The sequence below is a fragment of the Hypanus sabinus genome, chromosome 28 (genome assembly GCF_030144855.1).
Source record: "Hypanus sabinus isolate sHypSab1 chromosome 28, sHypSab1.hap1, whole genome shotgun sequence".
Taxonomy (NCBI): Eukaryota; Metazoa; Chordata; class Chondrichthyes; order Myliobatiformes; family Dasyatidae; genus Hypanus; species Hypanus sabinus.
In genome coordinates, this window is record NC_082733.1 from 23,825,739 (window position 1) to 23,849,231 (window position 23,493).

Below are 23,493 nucleotides of genomic sequence, written 5' to 3' on the forward strand. Positions count from 1 at the left end.
TAGGGAGTATATTTTTGGCCATATCAGTAAGTAGTTATCAGTGGAATAAGCACTTGATTTATTCCAACTATGACGCTTTTGTACATTTTCACGTTACACTCAGTAAGTTATGAATAGTGTATCCTGAATTAGGACTTTATGGTTTACACACATCTCAAATTAAGACAATGGTTATTTGCACAGATTATATCATATGCAATGATCAACTCCAACATTTGATTAACTATCAAAATGTTCATGTTCCTCTTGCTCAAATACTTAGCGTATACTTTTCCTCAAATTTAGTGACAATGTTAATAGTACTAACATTGTTCAAATTTATTAACTCATGTTTTCACAATCCTCTGATTATTTTATTTAAAAAAATGTTCCAAAGATCAATTCAACGATAAAAGCACAATTTAAAAGTATAAAACACATTCAAGGATCATACACGTTCCTTTTAAACATATTTTAACGAAATTCTTTCAAAAGAATGCATATTAATGACGTAAGTAATAGATAAATATTCTGATAGATGATCGTTTAATAGAATACAGAGTACACGTCAGATAACTATTGTTCACTCAGTTATTGCTACGATTTAATTTTCTGCGTTTAGATTGCTGCAGTACATTATTTAATTACGCTAAGCATGCTCGTCAAGCTCTAAATCAGCTCGCTTGTTCAGACTCTCAATTTCTGTACTACAACCGATATAATTTCAATTATTTGAAGTTGCACAATAGACAATGACCTAATTTTTAAGTATTGGGTCACTAGAGTAAGATCAGGCCCAATCTGCTTCGGCCTAATTCGGCGGACTAGGCCTGCTGCACAAGGTTACTAGACGTCTGCGAATTAGCAACTAAAATATCACCGCTAATGGTAAGGTTTTGAAACAAATACGAGTCAGTAAAAAAAAACAAATATGTTTTAGTTCGTACTGAGATTTTGTCTCTAACTACTAAGGTTAAGATGCAACAACTCGGTCACAGACTGCAGCCAAACGTCCTGCTCCAGAAGGAAGTCCAAGGCCTACTTCTCCAGTCCCACTAACGATGATCAATAAAAACTATTTCTAAAAAGGAAGGAATCTGATTCAGCGAGAAACCACGACAATGAGAGCCATACCAAGTCATAGTCTTCCTCATCATCGCACATAAAGTCATCCTCCATGTCAGACATCTTGGAAGTAGTTTGGTGTGTGTGTACTCCCCACAATCCCGCACAGCTTCCAGTTTCAGCGTGAACAGACGGGGGGACCAGTTAGATGCTACACACGCCCTAGCAACCGAGCGGAAGTGGGGATCATGCGTGTCTTTACTGTTTCGTTGTGAAGGTGCGCTGAGTAAATGTGGGAAAAAAGACACCACTAGTTCATTATGTTGCCTGTTGAGCCTAGTTTAGAATGTGTCATGGGCTTGGTTTATGTTATAGCGCTCAATTCTTCTCCACTCCCCCCCCCCCCCGCTTTCCCGGCATCATTTTCAGATGTTGGCAGGATATCCGTGGCGAGCGGAACTGGGTGGCTGGAATTGATACCTGCTCACTCCCAGCAATAGAAGGAGCAAGGAAAGGAAGGGAAGTTAACGCCAGTCCTGAGCCAGAGGGATGGCAGACTGCGCAGCGCCGCCGCAGCAGTTGGTACAAGTGTCAGAAAGTGAAAGGTAGCGGCCCTCTACACTTTTACTACGCTCTTATGGGTGTTTAGTTTTCAATCCGGAGGTATCGGGATGGACTGATAATTTCAGGCTTTACTAATCACGAAGCGAGCAGCTGTACTTTTTTCACTAGTAAATAGAGTTCCGGGCTCTGCATTCCACGGAATGCTACTAGTAATTTGATATCTTTTTGACAAAACGTGCTTAGTTGTCGTTAAACCCTCTGTATAACGTAGTCACTGTAACGTGGTCAGTTCAATCCTTCATTCATTTACTTTACGTAAAACATACTTGGTTTGGTTTATTTGATGAACTGCATACGTTTCGTTAATTGTCAGACCACTCTTACCCATGCACTTAAATTCATCGTGGTTTTCAATCGTTTAAACTGCTTTTTAGATGAAAACTGGATTATGTCACGAGATGCGTATGAACTGTCACGAGCCGAGCGTAACTCATGTTTAGTTTCGTCATGGTTCTTGTGGGCAAGGGTGTATGATACCAATGCGAAGTAGAACAGCGGGCACAAATTTGTGGACGGTGTTTAATTGGGCCCTTAATGCTTAGACGGTCATGAGTATGTTCAGATAACTTTATCAAATCAGTCGTGCTTTGCTGCAGGAAGTAGATTATCCATATAAGAGAATTCTCTGTTCAGCAAAAAAAAAAGAAGCCAATCTATTCAGTTCTTTCCCCATTAAATCTTTCCCGAGTAGAGGGGAAAATGAATAAAACGTATGATCTTATGTTAAACTTACAGGATGCCAAATTGTAAGTTCGAATTTGTCCAAGTAATTCAAACTCTAGAAGATGGGGAAACATTCGATTTAAGTAAAAACAAGGAGGTATTATGGTACAGTTAATAGAGCCACTGCTCCTCAGTTTCAGTGTCTTGGTTTCATCCTAACCTCTGTGGTGAAGCTCGTTTATTCTCCCAGTGACTCTCTTTCTCCCAAGTGCTTAAGTTTTCTCCCATATCCTAAAGGTGTGCCATTTCTTTGTTTAATTGCCACTGTAAAATTGTTTAAGCAAGTTGTAGAACCTGGGAGAGTTGTTGGTAATATGGGAGAATTTAAAAAAAAATGATGATGCAATATTGCTAGGCCAGAAAGGCAAAATACCTAACTCTTGACAATGATTTATAACGGCAGGATTTCTACTGAAACAAATCCACAAATGTATTGGGAGTTACAATAGTTTAATCGACTACCCCTTCATGTCCAGGACCAAGATTTGAACTCAAACCAGTTTAAATGTGATCCTAACTTGTGGCCCACAGTTATTTGGATATGAACCTGCTCAAATGATTTTATTACTTAAACTGTTGTAATGGTGTAGAAATCTCATCAAGTTGTGTCAAAGTTCACTGATGTTGGGGGTGGAGTTTGTGTTGCTCTGTCGAGAAAAACATTGCCTACTTATCATTGAATCATTAAAATTCAATTAGAAAGAAATCATAGCTGTGGATATGCAATATCAGTGTATTTGAATAAGGTTACAAACTGCTTTTTTCAGAATGTGGCAATTCTTGTAGTTTGCTTTGTTAGGACATTCCACTGTTGTGCCAGGTTAAAACAGTTGAAACAACAAAGACCCTGACTCTTAGCATTTTCAAGGCAGAGTTAAATAGTCCCTAAATAAGCAATAGAATGAATGATTACTGCAAACTGAAGTGCAGAATTTAGGTTTCCAGTCAATTCAGCCATGATCTTGCTGAATGACTGAGGAAGACTTGAGAGAACAGTTGACCTACTCCTGCTGCTAATTAGAATGTTTGTATGCAGACTGAAACCCTGCATAGGTTATATTATTCCCATACACTTCTTTGTATGTCCTCTTGGGAGATGAAGATGCTGAGGCTGAATTATCAAGTGATACAGCACAGAAGCAAGTCTTTCAGAAACACTTAATCATACTAATGCCATTAAGTTCCTAATTATACTAATCTCATGTACCAGTGCTTTGAAGTTATCTGCCTAATTAAATTTTGTGGGAGTACTAGCCTGTACTCCCAATCTGTGTAATAGTGTATTCCAGATTCCAGCAATTGTGCAGGTGAAGGCTCACCAATGCCTCCCCTTCTTGGGGAGACTGAAGTGAACTGGACTTTGCACATCCACACTCTCATCAGTCTGCAGATGCACAGTAGAGAGCATACTAACAAGCTGCATTGCTGCTTGGTACAGAAGTTGCATTGAGTTGGACAGGAAGGCTTTGTATTGGGTAGTCAAAACTGCCCAATGCATCACTAGCACCAGCCTACCTGCCATCAAGGACATATATACAGAAAGGTCCTGGAAAAGGGCAAGTAACATCATGAAGGATCTCACACACCCTGCTCATGGACTGTTTGTCTCACTCCCATCAGGGAGGAGGCTACGTAGTATCTAAGCCAGGACCACCAGCTCAAAAATAGTTACATTCCCCCCAATAAGACTGATTTACACCTCCACCTACTAACTCCACAACCATTGTTATTTCATGTCAGTCACCTTATGTACAGGCTAGCATCACTTAATGGAAATGCAATCAATCTATGTATACAAGCTAGCTTATGGATGTATATTTATTGTTTTCTGTTTATTAATATTAGTTTATCTTCAGTTTTTTGTGTTGCATTGGATTTGAAGTAATAGTTATTTTGTTCTCCTTACACTTGTGTATGGGAAATGACATTAAACAATCTTGAATTTGCACAATTTATTGTCTTTTGCACATTTGTTGTTTGTTCATCTTTGTAGTGTGCCGTTTTTCATTGCTACTCTTGTGTTTCTGTGAATGCTCACAAGAAAATGAATTTCAGGGTAGTATATAGCAACATATTTTTACTTTGATAAATTTACTTCAAACTTTTTGTTCTCACTACTTTTTCGAGTACCCTATATACTTTCTACACTCCTGAAGCTCCTCCCTGGTTTTCAGTTATTTACCCCTGCCATGTTCTTTTTCTGAAATCCAGTCCTTGATGTCCTTTGACATCGAGAGTTTATTGGACTTACTGTCTGTACCTTAAGAGGAATGTTAGTCCTGAACTCTCATTAGTCACTTTTAAAAGCTTCTGACTTGTTTAATGTAAATAATTGTTTCCACTCTATTCATGCTAAGTCCTGCTCTTGAAGTTAGGATCAGCCTTCTCCCAATTCAAGACAACTTCTGGACCATCCTTATACTTTTTCATAATCCTCAGATAGTTGATTTAATGTATCTGTTAAATAGTACACAATGCAGCTGTTGGCATTTAGAATGGCTGGAATGGTGGATGGGATGAATGATTAACTAGACTGTTTATTAAGCATCCTGCATGTTATATCACATGAGGCTATTTCACCATAGACTTGATTTATGCCTTGGGTGAAGAAGAGGCTATTTAGAATTAGGTTAGCCACTCTGTAGGATGCCTGGGCTTTGAACTTGTTGTGAGTGATGAACAGACCTGATGGTCAATGGGATGCAGAGTTAACCATTCCCAACCCCCCTCCTGAGAACTACGAACTATTGCTGTTGCTATGCTGCTCATGAGAGAGAGAGATGAAACACAGGCAAGAACATCTGCTACAGATAAGAGGGGGAGAGAGACTGTTGATTTACTGTATTTTGACTCTTCCTGGATTATTTACCTTTCACTGCAAGGACTTTACTTTGCTCGTTAACATTCCTCTGGAGACAGCAGGAGTGGCCTGATTCTGACTTGATGGACACAGTTATTCAGAGTTGATGGATAGCTGAGACTCCATTAATAGGGATAAAAGACAGGTCTGGAGAGACACCTTTCAGACACACCAGTGCACACTGACAGAAAGATGGGGGCTTCAGAGACCAAACCAGATCGGTCAGTAAAGCTCACAGTGTTACAGCAGGGCTGGTGGGGACTTATGTGTGTGTCCACTCATGCCAGAGTGACAAGTCCACCACAGAAGAACAGTCTAGCTGAAGACCAGAGGGGGTCATAACTGAATGACCACAACGATACGACGGATTAAGAAAGCCACAAAAGGTTTGCCAGCCGCAGCTGTTGCTGTTACATCTCACTCGCTCTCTCTCTCTCCAATGATTTCAACACAACAACCATAACCACCTCAGCATTTATGAACTGAACTCTATACTTTCCCATGACAATTCATTTACCCCTAGACATTGATAGAGCTTGTTTATTATTATTCCTACACTTTTAGGTTTATTACTGCTAACTTGTTTTATATGTATATTTGCATTTTTGATATTGTATTGTGTAGTTTACTAATAAACACCTTTAATTTGGTACCACCAGACTCCAATGGATTCTTCTTTCTCTGCTGGTCAGACACCCAGTTACGGGGTACGTAACAAATTGCACTGGTAGCCACAGCTTTTATGTGGATGGTCTTACTTTTGGATCAATGTCGAGCTCAAGGATGCTAATAGTGGTGGTTGTGCTGTTCACTATAAAGGAAAGATGGTCTCATTCAGCATTTACTTGGCACATTGTTACTTACATTATCAGCTAATATTATGGCTGAATTAACACCACTAATGAATGTGATTACTATAGTCTCTTGGTTGTGGAAGTCATAAATTGGTTATCTAATTGTTCATCTGGTTGCTGATATTACAAATTTATCGACTTGTCTCAGGAACATTCTTGAAATCTTAAATCAATTAAGTAGTGTTTATAGCAAGAGGTGTAATTTCCAAAGTCAAAATTGAGTTTATTGTCATATATTGTATGTACAAAAGTACATCACAGACATATAGCATCATATAGGCCACATTCACAAGAAAAACATAACTCTATATAAATAAACCATGTTTTTATAACGAAAAAGACAAACTTAATTTTAGTGCAACGTGGCTTCCATGTCTGATGTTAACAGTCTTTGACGTTATGTGCCAGCCATAGATTACATCCGGTAACAATTTACAGTTAGGACTCTCAACAGTTTAGCGGGGAAGCTAAAGCAAGAATTTAGTAGGTGTTTTCTGTGAACTCTGAAGTTCACTGTGGCGGTTTCTGCTGAGCTAATCAGCAGTGTAATGGAGCACTAATATATGACATGAGGGATAGAATGTGGATTCAGGCCTCAGTGCGACATCCTGTGACTTCCTTGGCTATCTTTTTGTTTACGTGGCACTGAATATAGACCAAGTATTCTCCCCTTGGTGGGGGGGGGGGGGGCGGGAGGGGGGATGTCTGAAGGTAATGTCTGGTTACAGATAGGTTTTGGCAGAAGTCTTAAAGCAAGCCCTTAGTCTGGAATCTTAATGTTTGATAATGTAAGAAGTTAAATAAGAAATGGAAAATATATACTGTAAAACTGGGAAATGTAGTAATTAATGCAGCAATAGTAATTCAAAGTTTTAACAACTTTTTAAAATGTTAAAGTAAATAATTTGTTTCATCTATATTAAAGAAAATAGCATTTTAGAAACTTTACCATTTATAGTCAAAACCTGAAGTATTTGGTAATTCTTTTATTTGTCACCACACCACAATTTGCTTGCCCATGCAACTGAGGAATAAAAATATAACCAATGGTAATGGTCAAATTAATTAATAAAAATATTGCCATTACTTGGGATTGCAACTTAAAACAAACATTTATATCTTTTTATTTCAGGCCTTTGTGGACTTAAGGTATTATTAGAGTGATACTAAGTAAACCTGTTTTGTTTTTAAACAATTTGGGTCTTATTATAAATGGTTACCCATAGTTCCATAGTTAAAGTTTAGATTCCTTTATACTGGACAAAGCCTATTTATAATAGCATTATGCAGCAGCTGTGGAGTGTAGATTGGGAGCAGCTGTGATTGGGCAAGCTCACATCTTGTATGTAGGAGTTTACTGCCAGCTGGTCAGAACAAGACTAACATGCTCTTGTGAGGCAGAAAGATGGGTATGTTTGGATTCAAGTATCCTAGATAACAAAAGGAGTTGCAAATTTAATTTGAAAAGAAAAAGAAGCTGTTTCGAAAGCTGAAATCAGACAGGGCCTTTGAAGAATATAGAGGAAGCAGGGAGAACTTAAATAAGGATCCAGGAGGGTTAAATGGGCTCATAAATGTGGTGAATAGGATTAAAAACAATTCCCAGGTATTTAACACATACGTTAAAAAAAAGAGGGTAACTAGGGAGTATGTAGAGTCATTAAAGAAAAAGAAGGGAATTATTGCCTGGAGCCAAATTTGCATTGGTATTCATTAAAGTTCAGTTTATTGTCATTCAGCTGTACACATGTATACCACCAAATGAAACAATGTTTCTCCATACCAAGATGTAAAACGCAGTACATATAACTTGCACACATAATGTATAAAGTAATGTTGCCACTAATAAATTAACAAATAATAAGGTGGATTTACAACACAAGTTAAAAAATAAGCAATATAATGCTGCTGGTGTTTCATACATGATGAGATCTGGGTGGTGGCAGGGAGTTCAGTAGTCTTATGGCTGAGCTGTTTCCCATCAAAACTATTCTTGTCCTAATGCTATGATACCTCTTGCCTTATGGTAGGGGGTCAAAGAGATTGTTGGATGGATGGGAGGGATCATTGACAATGCTAAGTCCCCTGCATGCACAGTGCTCTGGATAAATATCTTTGATTGGTGGAAGAGACACCCTGATAATCCTCTTTGCAGTCTTCTTAATCCTTTGTTGGGACTTGGGGTCAGATGCTTTGCAATTTCTGTACCAGAAGGTGATGCAGTCAGGACACAATCGATGATACTCTTGTAAAAATTAATTAGAATGGAGGGGGAGCCTCAGTCGCCTCAATCTTCTCAGGAAGTAGAGACGCTGTTGTGCTTTCTTGACCAAAGGGGCAGTGTTGAGGGACCACGTGAGATCTATTACAGTGCTTATAAAAAGTATTCACCCCTCTTGGAAGTTTTCATGTTTTACTGTTTTACAGCATTAAATCACAATAGGTTTAACTTTTTTTTTGACACTGATCAACAGAAAAAGACTCTTTGGTGTCAGTTAAAACAGATCTCTACAAACTGGTCTAAATTAATTTACAAGTATAAAATATAAAATAATTGATGGCAAAAGAATTCACCTCTTTAAGACAGTATTTACTAGATGCACAATTACAGCCTCGAGTCTGTGTGGTAGGTCTGCTGAAGCTCCAATGTCTGATGTCAAGTTGGAAAAAAAAAACCAAGAAGAGGAAGAGACTGAGCCAGAAACTATGGAACTATAACAAGAAATTAAACAAGAGGTATCAGTTTTGGACATCTCGGCACTGTAATTTTCCCCATTCTTTACAGAACTGCTCAAGCTCTGTCAGCTTGCATGGGGATTGTGAAAAAACAGCCCTTCCAAGTCGAGCCACAAATTCTCAATATGTTTGTGGTCTGGACTCTGACCTGGGCACTCCAGGACATTAACTTTGTTGTTTTTAAGCCATTCCTATGGTAGCTTTGGCTTTATGCTTGGGGTCATTCTCTTGCTGGGGAACAAATCTTCTCCCGAGTTTCAGCTCTCTTGCAGACTGCATCAGGTTTTCCTGTATTTTGCTGCACTCATTTCCCCCTCTACCTGCACAAGCCTTCCAAGGCTTGCTGCAGTGAAGCATCCCCATAGCATGATGCAGCCACCACCATGCTTCACTGTTGGTATGGTGTGTTTTTGATGACATACAGTGTTTGGTTTGTGACAAACATAACGTTGGGTATGATGGCCAAGAAGCTCAATTGTGGTTTCATCAGACCATAGACCCTTCCAGCTGACTTCAGAGTCTCCCACATGCCTCCTGGTAAACTCTAGCCAAGATTTCATGTGAGTTTATTTTCAACAGTGGTTTTCTCTTTGCCACTCTGCCATAAAGCTGCAACTGGTGAAGCACCCGGTCAACAGTTGTTGTACATGCATTCTCTCCCATTTCTGCCACTGAAGCTTGTAACTCCTCCAGAGTTGTCATGTGTCTCTTGGTGACCTCCCTCAATAGACCTCTTCTTGCATGGTCACTCAGTTTTTGAGGACAGCCTGCTCTGGGCAGATTTACAGTTGTGCCATATTCTTTCCGTTTCTTGATGACGGATTGAACTGTACTCCAAAGGATATTCAGTGGCTTGGAAATTTTCTTGTGTCCATCTCCTGACTTGTGCTGTTGAATAAACTTTTCGCTGAGTTGCTTGGAGTGTTCTTTTTGTCTTCATGGTGTAGTTTTTGCCAGGATACTGACTCACCAACAGTTGAACCTTCCAGATACAGGTGTATTTTTACTACAGTCATTTGAAACACCTTGACTACACATGGTGATCTCCATTTAACTAATTATGTGACTTCAAAAACCATTTGGCTGCATCAATGATGATTTGATGTGACATATAAATGGGGTGGTGAATACTAATACAATCAAATATTTTGTGTTTTATTAAAAAAAGCCAAATTAAATCCACCATGATTCAATGTTGTAAAACAATAAAACATAAAAACTTCCAAGTGGGGTGAACTAGGCACTCCCAGCAACTTGCTGCTCCTAACTCTCCATGGAGGAACTGTATGGTGATGAGTGGTCAGCCTGCAACTTCCTAAAATCCACAACTTCTCTTTGGTCTTGTCCATGCTGAAACTCAAGTTATTGTGCTTGCACCATTCTAATAGCGCACGCTACCTTCTCCTTGTTTGCTGTCTAATTGTCATTGTGATCACATCAATTACTATTGTGTCATCAGCAAAACTGATATAATTTGATCTGGATCAGGCAGTGCAGTCATGTTAGCAGCATGAACAGCAGCAGGCTGTGCACACAGCTCTGGGGTGCACCAGTGGTCAGCGTGATAGAGCTAGAGATATTCCTGCCAACAGGGACAGGCTGTGGCCTTTCTGTCAAGAATTCCAGGATCCAGTTACAGAGAGAGGTGTTGAAACCCAGCAAGGGCAGCTTGCCCACCAACTACTGAGGGATAATCATATTAAATGCCAAGCTGAGATAGATAGTTACTATATTAATCCCAAAGGAAATTGCAGTGTCGTAGTATCATTACAAGTGCACAGAAGAGAAGTAGAATAAAAAAGAATTACCACAAACAGTCTAACTGGAGGGTTCTTCACTTTCCCAGCTATAGGTTGACTCATTATAGAGTCTAATGGACAAAGGTAAGAATGACCTTGTATAGCACTCTTTGAAGCAGCGCAGTTGTCTATTACTAAGACTGCTTCTCTGTTCAGCTAAGGAGGCATACAGAGGGTGTGAAACATTGTACAGGATTGCCAGGATTTCCTGTAGGGTCTTTTGTTCTACCACAGCCTCCACTGTATCCAGTTTGACTCCTATAACAGAACCAGCCTTCCTAATCAGTTTATTGAGCCTGTTGGCATCACACATGTTGACACCATTGTTCCAGTAGACACCACATATAAGATTGTACTGGTGACAGCAGACTAGTAGAACATGTGAAGGAGAAGCTTGCATACCTCTAAGGACCTCAGTCTTCTCAGGAAGCAGAGGCAACTCTGGCTCTTCTTGTATACAGCCTCTGTGTTGGTGCTTCACTCCACAAGCAGTGTTCTGGCAAATAAAGCACCGCTTTGCAGGTGAGACAGAATGGAGTGACTATGGCATAATCAGTGGATGATTAGAGTGATAAGTGAACTAGGAATGTTCACCATGTCTACACCCTGCCTTGCGTAGCTGGATCCTGGACTTCTTATCACCTCACCAGCAGGTGGTAAGAGTGGACTCCCTCACCTCTGCCCCTCTGACTCACAACACAGGTGCCCCTCAGGGCTGTGTACTAAGCCCCTTCCTATACTCTCTGTATACCCATGAATGTGTCACCAGCCCTGGCTCCAATCTGCTAATCAAGTTTGTTGACGACACCACACTGAATGGCCTAATCTCAAATAATAATAAGACAGCCTACAGAGAAGAAGTCACCACCCTGTACAGTGGTGTCAAGAAAGCAACCTTTCCCTCAATGTTGCAAAAACAAATGAGCTGGTTGTGGACTACAGGAAGAATGGGGAGAGTGGTGCGGACAGCCCAGGGCATCTGTAGATGTGAACTTCCCACTATTCAGGACATTTTCAAAGCAGATATGTTAAAAAGGACCTGAAGGATCACTGGGGTCCTGAGTCACCCCAACCACAAACCGTTCTAGCTGCTACCATCTGGAAACTGGTACCATAGCATAAAAGCCAGGACCAACAGGCTCCGGGGCAGCTTCTTCCACCAGGCCGTCAGACTGCTTAATTCATGCTGACCCAACTGTATTTCTATGTTATATTGACTATCCTGTTGTACATACTATTTATTATATATTACTATAAATTGTACACTGCACATTTAGATGGAGATATAATGTAAAGATTTTTACTCATCTATATGACGGATGTAAGTAATAAAGTCAATTCAATTCAGTTCAATATAGCAGAAGAATGGAATTTAATGGAACTAGCTGCTCAAAGCACTTCATTATCATTGGGGTCAGTGCTACTAGACTGACATTGAGGCAGGTTATTGTCAGCCTCTTGGGTAGTGAGATGATGGTGCCAGCCTTGAAGCCTGAGGGGATAGTGGACTGTTCCAGAGAGATGTTGAAGATGTCTCTTTGAACCTCTGTTAACTGGGCTGTACAGTCCTTCAAGAAATGACAAGGTATGTTATCAGGTCCTGCAGTTTTAGTGGGTTAACCGTAGCCAGGGTCTTCCTCACATTAGCTGCAGCCAGACAGAGTGCCTGCTCCTCAGGGATGGTGATGGTTCAGCCTATCAGGAAATCAGAGACGCATTGCTGTTGCTGCACAGGGTGAAGTAGTAGTCCGTTATGGTGTGAATATCCTGCTTGTGTGCCTCATGTCTCTGGTTTCACAGAAATGGTTGTATATTCTCTGTGAATATTGTAATTCTCCTTCTTGGTGATGTGAGAAAGCGCACTTATGCTGACCTGAGAACTGTCTTATCTCCTGTTCTGAAGGCAGCATCTGGATTTCTCAGCCATGTCTGGACCTCTGCTGTCAGCCATAGCTTCTAATTTCCCCACACATAGATGCGTCTAGTAATGAGGACATCTTCAATAAACATCTCTAAGTAGTCAGTCTCAGATTTTGCATATTCATTTATGTTAATATGATGGTTGTAGATAGCTGCCTCCCTGACAATGTTCCAGTCTGTGTTTTCAAAACAGTCCTGTAGTGCTGATGTTGCTCCTTCCGAACAGTTCTTTATCTCCCTTTACCTCTGAAGCTCTACCAGAGGCAAACAGTGGGTCTTCACTACTGAAGTGTTCATACACCAGTTCTTATTAATATAAAATGTGTACGCTTCCACCTTGGCAGAAGTTGTGGGAATTCTGTTGGTCCGAAAAGAAGTGAAATCCTCTAGCTTGCTGGCCGTTTCATGGGTGCTGTCGGTCAGGATGAGCGCGCAGTTGTCCTTCATCTCACACTGACTCAATCTCAGGTGCAGGTATCTATTTTTTAATGATCGAATGTTTGAAAGCAGAGTCAATGGGAGAGCTGGTCTGCAGGGTTTCACCTTGGGTCGTGCTTGAGTACCAGCATGATTTCCATGCTTCTCTTTCCTTGCACACTGTTTCTGATGCCATTTCTCCTGTGTGGCTGTAGCAGGTGACAGAACAGTGCACAACAAGCCCATACTGCAGAGCTCAACTACTACCCAACAATTCACCAGTGAGTTAGATTTGTAGTACTTGGTGTTTTTAATATCCAGCAGTGCCTTTCAATCATAAGAGAAACATAAAGGACGAACAATTATACCATTAGTTGGAGCCGGAGTGGCTGCTGCGACTGGACACGCTGCCATCTTCCTTAACCAAGGACATGGAGGATAGTGAGATCAGGGAGGGGTGGCTGATAATTTAGGGTATGAGAATATTGAGGAGGAAGAGATGTTGCTGCTCTTAAAGAATGTAATGGTGGGGCCTGATGGATCTATTCCATGTCTTTGAGGAAGGCCAGAGAGCTGGCTGCTGGGGCCTTTGCAGAGATCTCTATCCTATTTAGCCACTAGTGAAATCCCAAAGAACTGGAGAACAATTGATGATGTTTCTCAGTTTCAAAGAGATATTGAGACAAATGAGGAAATCAAAGGCAGATGAGCCTACAACAGTGGCAGGGAAATTAATATCCATTTGCATCAGGAAAAATGCAGACATTTAGTGGAGATAGCATGGCTTTTTTTGGGAATGGTAGGCTTGACTGAGTTTTTGGAAGAGGTGACAAAGATGATTGAGTATAGGACTTTGGCACCAGAATATTGCTTGGATTAAGAATATGACTTGTAAGGAGAGGTTGGACAAATCTGGCCTGTTTTCCCACGAGTGTTGAAAGCAAAGAGACAACCTGACAGAGCTATGCAAATTTTTGAAAGGCATATATAGGGTAGAAGGTCAACCTTTTTCTCCAAGGTGAAAATATGAACTTTAAGAAGGTTTCAAGTGGAGGAGATAGTTTAAAGGAGATTTATGAGGCAAAGTTTTCAACAGAGAGGGAGGAAATATTGTCACTTCTGCTGTCTGGGGTTCTCACCTCTTTCAAAAAGACATTCAATGTACCCATACCCAAGGAGGGCACGGTCACCTGCCTCAATGATTACCTTCTGGTATTGCTACATCAACCGTGATGAACAGCTTCATGGAAGAAAATCAATTCAGAGATGACCAGGATCTCCTTCAGTTTGTCTACAGCAACAACAGATTAACAGCAGATGCAATTTCACTAGCCCTTCATTCTGTTCTGGACCATCTCAGAAAAACAAACTAGAACACACATCATGCTGCTTTCATTATTTACAGCCTGGTTAGCAGTGCAGTTATCCTCTCCAAACTTTTCACCAAGCTTCAAGACTTGAGCTTTTGTGCTTCCTTATGTAACTGGATCCTAAATTTTGTTCAGAGAAGATTGGTAACAGCATCTCGTCCTCACTGGCCATCAACACAAGTGTTGATGCTCTACTTTCCTCATCTCATCTTCACTGGCTTTGCTCTACTTTCTACAGACTGTGTTGCTAAGCATAGTTGTAACACCACATAACTAACTCATTTATGACACCACAATTATGGGACAAATCTCTGGTGGTGATAAGTCAATGTACAGGACTGAGAAAGGTCACCTGGTTGACAGGTGCTGTAACAATAACCTCTTGCTCAACTAAATTGCTGACTTCAGGAAGAGGAAAGAGGGTGATCAGATGCCATTCTACATTCATGCATCAGCAATAAAGAGAGTCAGCAGCTTAAAATTCTGGGTCATCAGCATTTCAGATGAATTATCCTGGCCCTAGTGCATACAACCACAGGAAGGCATGCCAGCACATCTACCTTCTTCGAAAGTTAAGGGGGTTCAGCATGTCACTAAACACTCTTAACAAAACTCTTGAAAAGTACTGTTGTAAGTATTATGAATAATTGCAACATAGATTGCTAAATCAATTCACATGCAGTGAACTCAGCCCAGCAAATCACAGACACATCCCTCCCCACAATCATAAATATCTCTATGAGGTAAAAATCTGCACTTATCATTAAAGACCTGCACCATCCAGCCCATGCTACCTTCTCACAATTACCAAAGGGCAGTGTGAAGTCTCACATGACCTGGCTCAAGAATGGCTACTTCCCTTCAGCCTTTTGGCTCCTAAACCCACCACACAGCCATGGTCATTACCTCAGTACAATAACACTATGATCACTGCACAATTTGCACTACACTTTGTTTATTTTTGTTTTTAATTGTGTTCTTTCTAGTACAATTCTTGCACAATTTAAATATGATCTATGTTTGTTACATTTTCTTTGTACCTTTGCATAAATGTACTTGTGCATATGATAAACATAATTTGGACTTGGGACAATAACAACATTGAAGTAGCATTTAGGCAGGCAAGTGATCAGGCAAGGAACAGAGGGTTATCGACCATGTATACATATATGGGATTTGTTTAAATTGTATCGTGGTCAGCACACCACGGTTGTAAGGCCTGTTCCTCTGCTGTATGTTGTGTGCTAAGTGTATCTGTAATATGCTTGAATATTATTTATCTGTAGCAAGTAAGGATTGCTCTTCAGGAGCTAGTCAAAATATTTCACTTTTTAAGTATATGCCTTTCTAAAACCAGATTTCATTTATTGACATTCTACACATTTCAAAAGCAATGTAACACTATTTTGAGTGTACTTATAACAATTTTGAGATGAATTTAATGCCTTTCTACTGAGGGGTGAATGTATAAGAAAACTTTGTGCAGCCAACTTCTATTAAGAATTTTTAAAAAAGCAACCAATCTTGGTAATACAAAGATGGGGAGGGCATTAGGTGCAACAAAGGGAAGACCAAGACCATTCTCAGAGATCAGTCTATATTTACCTACTAACTCCAATTTCATTTTATTATCTCATAACAGAAAATAAAATGCAGAATTACATAGCTTTTACAGCATAGAAATAGGTTATTGGGACCAACAATGTAGACCATTGTTTATATTCCATATTAGGGGTTTCCCAACCTTTTTTTTATGCCATGAACCATTAAGCAGTGGTTTGACCCCATGTTGGGAGTCCCTGTTCTGCATAATCAATCCCTTCATAATCTTGCCCTTTCTGGACATTATTAAATTACTTTCTCTTTCTTTACATAGCCTCCCCTTAACTTCTTTAAAGCAATTCACTTTAACTTAATCCTCGTGGTAGCAAGCTGCACATTTCTTCAACTTTCAGGATAAATAACCTGCTAAATAATTCCACATAAATCTTGTCGCTGCCAGAATCATAGACTTCCCACTTTATTGAGAATAGTTGGAAATTTACCTTTGGCATATCCCTTTGGATTTTTCTCATTCACAGCCAAATGCAAGAGATCTTCTCGTTGGATTCTCAAAATTCCATTCAATTTACATATATATAGGGAGTCTCACCATACCTGTGCAGTTTTGTCTTTGTGCCAGCTATTCTGGTAGATCTATAACAGTAGAAACAATAGCTGCAATCATTTATACCACAGAAAACATTGCAAACTAGTTTCTCGGTGTAAGTTTATAAAATGAATGCTTGGATAATGAGGTAAATTATCCAAGCATTCATTTTTATAAACTTATACCTAGAAACTAGTATCTAAGAGAAATTTTTTAAAAGAGAGAGTTCCTTAAAAATATAAAAACACAGATGATAGGTATTTAAAGAAGACAGAAAATACTGGAAAAGCCAAGCAAAATAGGCAGCATCTGTGGAAAAGAGAAACCATTGATGTTTTATGGAAGCATGAGAGACTGCAGGTGCTTGAACCTAGAGGAATGATCTTCTGGAGGGGCTCCATGGGTCAAGCAGCATTTGGGGGTGGGAGGATGGAACTATCAATGTTTCAGTTTGAGACCATGCGTCATGACTGAGAACGAAGAAAGAAGATAGCAGATGTAAAGGGGGAGGGACAAGAAGCTGAACAAACAAGATTGGTTGGAAGTTTAACTTACTCAAAAACAGCTGTTTGATTTCTAGAAGTGTCAGCTGCTTTATTAGAAAGCTGAGCTTGGCAAAATGGTGCCCCTCCCGCACCCCTGGCCTTGACAATGAATATCTATCACAGGGCAATGGATGTAACAAAGGGAATTTCTCTGATAAGGTAGAAAATTGTCAGTTAAGCTGCTTTATTTGTGTAATGAAGATTTTATGTAGTTGATATGCATAACTGGCTAGACACTACAGAATAAAAAAGGAGAGAAGAGATAGCAGGTAAAACAACAAGGGTAATGCTAATACGGAAATTAAAAAATAATGATTTAAACTTGGAGAATTCTGTATTGAGTCATGTGGGCTATAATATATCCAGACAAATGAAGAGGTATTATTCCCCAAGCCTATAGTGGGCTTTCTTTTAACAGTGAAGGAGATCCAAGACAGAGATTGGAATGGTGAATTAAAATGTCAGGCATCCTAATGGGAAATTCCCATTATTTCATCTATTTCCCTTTACCACTTTCTCTGCTGTCTGGTGTAACATGTTTCTTTCTTTCCCAGTTCTGATGAAAGGTCCTGCTCCTTAAATTTAAACTGTTTTTCTTTACACTGATGATGCCTGCCCTGCTGTTCTTTTTCAGCGTTTTCTGTTTCATTGGAGAATTTGTTCGTCTCTAGAAGTTTGCTGCATTTATTTACTGTGATATTAGTTTTTCTATTTTACTCATAATTTAATATGATGATTTTTTCCTGCCTCCTAACCATTGCAAAAAGCATTTATGTTTTGTTATTACTTTGCCAGGTTTACAAAATTAAAGGAAGCCTTTATTTCAAAATATGGCACGCCACCTGCATTTTATGCACGAGCTCCTGGTCGAGTCAATTTAATTGGTATGTGAATGAATTTTGAGCAAACTATTGACAACTTTTAAAATTTATTTTACTGTCTCACATTTAATTGCAATAGGATGGCTTTGCTATTTTGCCACATGTTTAAACAGCATCCACAACTTCAACATAATATAATAATGCATTTTTGTGCTCTGTACAGTTTGTTGATAAACCTTGAGTAACAACTTTACCATAGCGTTGTATTTTATAATTTTAGCATTACAGTGATAAATAATAAAAGTATTTTAAATTAAAATAAATGATTTGAATTATACATCTTTATAACTTGCCCCAGTGATCCTTGTGCATTCAATAACAGCTTGGTTAACACAAGATTCTGCAGATGCTGGAAATCCAGAGTAACACACACAAAATACTGAAGGAACTCAGCAGGTCAGGTAATATGTATGGAAAGGAATAAAGAGTTGACATTTTGAGTCGAGTCCTTTCATCAGGTTTGGATCTGGGACAGGACCAGTCCTGTTGAAGGGTCAGGCCCAGATGCCGACTCTATTCAATTCCATTGATGTTGCCTGACGTGCTGAGTTCCTCCAGCATTTTGTGTATGTTACAGCATGCTTAAATTTATTTAAGACCAGAAAATAAGTAAGTGAAATTGATTTGCTATATTACCAATTTCTTTCAAAATGGTCACAGAAAGGTCTTGACATGTAAGTAGTATGTATGGTATGAAATTACTGGACTAAACTAAAAGATAAGGAATGGTCAAAAAAAGGGATAAAAATAGTATAAATACTTCTAGAGCTAAAAAGGGTTATAAGGAGTAATATGTTTTTTAAAAAGTGCAGGGCTAGTGGAAACAAAGGACACAGGGAAAAGCATACATGGAATTGCTCAGAATATCAATAAGGAAGTTAACAAGCCAAATCTTGAAATATATACTTTGAGGGCAGGTAGGCAAGATGGGAAGTTAACAAGGAGTTCTGAACATGAGTTCACACAGTCCAAGAAATACAGCAATTGCATTAGGATAGATTGTAGGTTATTTGGTAACAATTAGCATCCAGAAAACAATTTAGGCATGATTCTGAGCTACCATTTAAGGAAAGACCAATAAGAGAGGAAGGGTGAGAGGCAAAATTGATTTTAGAAAGTTAATGTGTAGTAAATAAGGACCTTAGTCAGATGAGAAACGGTTAAAACAATGGAAGAAACAAGGGAGCAATTTAAGATGCAAATCCCTAATGAGAATTGTTTGCACATTCAAAACACTGGGGGAATTCAGCAGGTTAGGTAGCATGTGTGGAAGGAAATGGACAGTCGATGTTTTAGGTCAAGCCTCTTCCAGGTGATGCTGCCTGACTCACTCAGTTCATCCAACATTTTGTGTGTTACTCCAGATTCTAGTCTCTTGTGTCTCCATTGTTCACTGTGATGAAGTGGTACTGCATTGCATTTCAGCCTTGAAGGTGAGATGAAATTCAGAGATCTACTGAGGTGACATCAATGTAGCATTTGATTAAGTGGTACATAAGAGCATAAGAAGTAGAAGCTGGAATCAGTGTGATGAATATGTGGCTAGTGGAATGATATTGATGGGACAGCTTGAGATATCTTGGAGGGTCTGCTTCTGGGAAGGTGACCCTCGGGTCAGATTGCATCTGAATTAAAGTGAGAGTAGTATCCTTGTGGAAAGGTTTTCCAGTTCTCTTGGGGACAGTTTGAATTAATTTAGCAGTGGAATGGGGTACAGAAGGGTGATGCAGTCAAAGATCAAAAGGAAACTAAATCAGTCCAGTAGGCAGAGCAGAAATGGGCATAAGTTATATGGGAGAAAGGAAAGAATAAATATTTATTTCAATTCAAGGATTTTTGAGTGGTAAAGCAGATTACAGAGCATTGTTCAATACATGGGAATATGATGTTGTAGTCATCACAAAGCCATGTTTGAAAGGGAAAAACATTCTAAAATATCAGATCTGAAAGTGTGACAGGTGTGTGTGTGTGTGTGTGTGTGTGTGAGAGAGAAAATAAACCAAAAAAGGTGCCCTTGCAATATTGATTAAGTAAATTACTGCAGTAATAAGAGAGGATGTCCTAGGTACTGCCTGGGATAGATGAGACACAGGATTTGATTTTGTTGTAATGGAAGAGGCCTGACTTGAAATTATGGGAGACATCAAAAGGCTTTTCCCCATAACAGATGTGTCAAAAATGAGAGAACATGCATATGATTAGAATAAAGAGTAAGAACTTTAGAGGGGATCTCAGGTAGACTTTTTTGTGAACTTAAGGATCTTTGGAACCTGAAACATACTGCCTCAGTTGGTAGGGGAGGCAGATACAATCACAACATTACAGAAATACCTTAAAACCCTCAGAGAGAGAGAAGGATATGGTAAAGGTGCTGGTAACTGGGATTAGTGTAAATGGGTAATTGATAGCACAGATGCGGTGGACTGAAAAGTTGTTTCTGTATTATATGACTGTGCAACTCTGAGTCATCTGCTTGGCCCTTCACACCTTCTTTGGCATTTTTCAAGGTTATGACTGATCTTTTAGCTCAAGGCCCCCATTTACAAGATTTGCAATGAATCAATTTTTGTTAGACAGTACTAAATCAAAAATAGCCTTTTCCTTAATCAGTTCCTCAGTATACTGATCTAATTTATTGCTTATACCATCTAGTCCTTGTAAAATCAATGACAACCATGGTAAGCATATGCCAGTGAATCAAACAAACTTATCACAAAGGAATATAGATATGGTTAATGAAAGAGAGGGAGAGGGGGGGAGAGAGAGAAAGAGAAAAAAGAAAATGTGTGGGGGGTGGGGTGGTTGCAGAAGGAACAATCATTTCAGCCCCACAGTAACTCTGCAATGGTTCCCTATCATCATCGTTTCCTGCTTTCATTTACCCATCAATGAAAAAGAAATTCAGATTGAAAATCTTTTAAAAAACGACAAACTTGGATAAGGAATCATCTGTAAAAAGAAAAGGCCATGTATCAATTAGAAGTTGGAAAAGCAAGAAAATTAGCATGTGTTAACTTGGAGACAAAAGGCAAGGATACAGAGAACAAAAGGAATGTCTGTGACAGGGTGGAGACCAGGAGAATCTAGGTTACACAAAGACCCCTGGTGTTGTGTGAGAGAAGATGGGGAAGACTTGCTAACCATAATTAATTTGATAGTAAATCTAATTAGTGTACAGTGACTGAGGACAAACTATAGAAGAAAGTAAAAAAAAGAAAATTGCAGCTCTGAGATATAGAAAGCATCAGCTGCTGGAAATATATAAAAAAGAAAGTCGGAAAAACTCAGCAAATAATGGTGGCAAATTTGGGGGCAGAAAAAAACAGTTGAGCTTGTGCTGGATGGCAAATTCTGACAAACAGGTTGTCTGAAATAATCAAATTTGGTATGATGTCCTGAGGGCTACCATGTGTCTAGACGGAAGATGAATACCTATATCTCAAGTGTACTGTAGGCTTTATTGGAACAATGTAAGAGCTGTAAGATGAGAGACCAAAGAGCTAGTGGGATGGAGAATTAAAGTGGCACACAATGGGAAGCTCAGTGTCAGCCTTATGGATCGAATACAAGCCATTTACAAAGCAGGCCACCTTGCAATCACTGAACAATATGCATTAAATTCAAAGAAGTGCAAGTGAATTTCTGCTTTACCTTGAAGGGCTATTAAGGTCTCTGGATGCTGGGAATGGATGAGGTAAACTGGTAGATACCATCTGTCCTGCATTACATGGAAAAATGCACTGAGATAGATGGTGGTTATTTCCCCTGATATTCGTTTTAACTGGCAGGACTACTCTCCCCTGTTCGTGCCACTGCCATCAGACACAGTAAATCATCAGAGCCAATTCTCTACTCATGTTGCTTAAAAGTAAATATTTGCAAATACCCAATGTGCCAAAGTTAACAAAAGTTAATGATAATTATTGTGAATGGTTGATATCAGTACCATTTTTTAAATATTGTTTATTCTCAGCAAAATTAGTATTGATGCATTATGTATTTATTTAAATGTTGCCAGTCCACAAAGACATGTGAAATAATTATAGATGATAGAAAGTCTGTCTAATTGCAAATGATTCCAAAGTATATTATAGCAAATTAATTGCTTTTGAAGTGCATTGCTTGTTAATATAATGTGAGGAAAACATGTCAGTAAGTTTGTAGCACATACTGTAACTGCAAATACCAATAAGATAAATGATCTTCCCCCAAGCCATCAATACCCAGAGTCTAGACTGATATCTACATTATTTATTATTATATTGAAATCTGTCCTCTACTGTGCCTATTGTCTTGTTCATTAATTAATTAATTATTGTACTGCCCTGCACTGTTTTGTGCACTTTATGTAGTCCTGTGTAGGTATGTAGTCTAGTGTCATTTTTGTGTTGTTTTTACATGGCCTAGTGTAGCCTTGAGTTGTCTCACGTAGTTCAGTGTAGTTTTGTGTTGTTTCATGTAGCACCGTGGTCCTGGAAGAACATTGTTTTGTTTTTACTGTGTACTATACCAGCAGTTTATCGTCAAAATGACAATAAAAAGCGACTTGACTTGATCATCTGAATGAGTTTGGTTGTGTTTGCTGAGGGATAAGTGCCAGTCAGTATACCAGAAAAATTCTTCTGTAATTAGTTTAAAAAAAAGTGAGATTTTTTACTTTAACCCAAAGATGTTAACGGGACCTAAATTTAATACCAAAAAGGCATGACTCCTGTAATACAGCACCTAATTAATATTTCACTGAGGTGTCATATGTGGTCATATCCCACAATAGATCTTGAACTCAGGGCAAACAAGAATAGTAAGCAATGAGCTAAAGCTGATGAATTTCATACCTAAATTAAATAAATTTGAATAGATGGTTAGCTCTACATTATTGTACTGTTGATTCTTTAAAGTTAAAGAGACTGGAATGTGAAACAAAAGCAATACAACAAGAACTCAATAAGCAGCATATGTGCAAGCAAAGGTGTGGTAATGTTTTAGGTTGAGACCCTACATCAAGTCTGATGTGGGGTCTAGACTGAAAATGTTAGCGTACATCTTTTGCCTCCACTGGTGTTGCTTGACACACTGATGTCTTTGAACATTCTATTGGAGCCAAAGGCAGAATCTAAGAACAGTATAAAATGTGAATTTTGTACTGTCTTTTGGAAAAGATGAAAGTTAGATGGTTGCACATCACAACCACAAAGGCAATTCAGTGAGGATGGTTCAAAAACTATTATTCAGCATGTCAAGCCACGCTAACACATGCAAATGATTGTTATAATTATCCGCATTAGGATAACACTTTGAACTACATAACTAAATTTCAACATGCAGTACTTTATGATCCAAATGTTAAGTTGTAATTCACTTTAGTACAATGGCATAGTGGACAACTGTAATCCCTGCTGAATTATGCAGAACACCTAGATTCTTGGTTTGTGATGTATCAGATGATCTCATATCTGTATGGTTTTATTCACCAATTGGCATGCTCATTCCTGAAGGAAGGATACAAACCAGGATCTCTTTCTAATCATACTACTGAGAAACATGTAAAAGGACAGGATCAAGTTATATTGT

The 23,493-nt window shown here is 39.0% G+C and overlaps 2 protein-coding genes across 4 annotated transcripts in view; one reads left to right on the top strand and one right to left on the bottom strand.

Annotated features, from left to right (window-relative positions):
- Positions 1-1,268, bottom strand: part of cops2 (COP9 signalosome subunit 2) — a 45,360-nt gene extending 44,092 nt beyond the window's left edge. For both annotated transcript variants that reach the window (XM_059952721.1, XM_059952720.1), the window contains exon 1: positions 1,114-1,268. In XM_059952721.1, the coding sequence (XP_059808704.1) occupies positions 1,114-1,167 (54 nt within the window). In that variant the 5' untranslated portion in view covers positions 1,168-1,268. The remainder of the gene's footprint in view (positions 1-1,113) is intronic.
- Positions 1,269-1,473: 205 nt separating this feature from the next.
- galk2 (galactokinase 2) overlaps positions 1,474-23,493 on the top strand; it is a 113,230-nt gene continuing 91,210 nt past the window's right edge. For both annotated transcript variants that reach the window (XR_009508350.1, XM_059952723.1), the window contains exons 1-2: positions 1,474-1,649; positions 17,837-17,925. Coding sequence is in view for 1 of the 2 variants with exons in the window: in XM_059952723.1 (XP_059808706.1) it covers positions 1,594-1,649; positions 17,837-17,925 (145 nt within the window). In the remaining variant the exon portion in view is untranslated. The remainder of the gene's footprint in view (positions 1,650-17,836; positions 17,926-23,493) is intronic.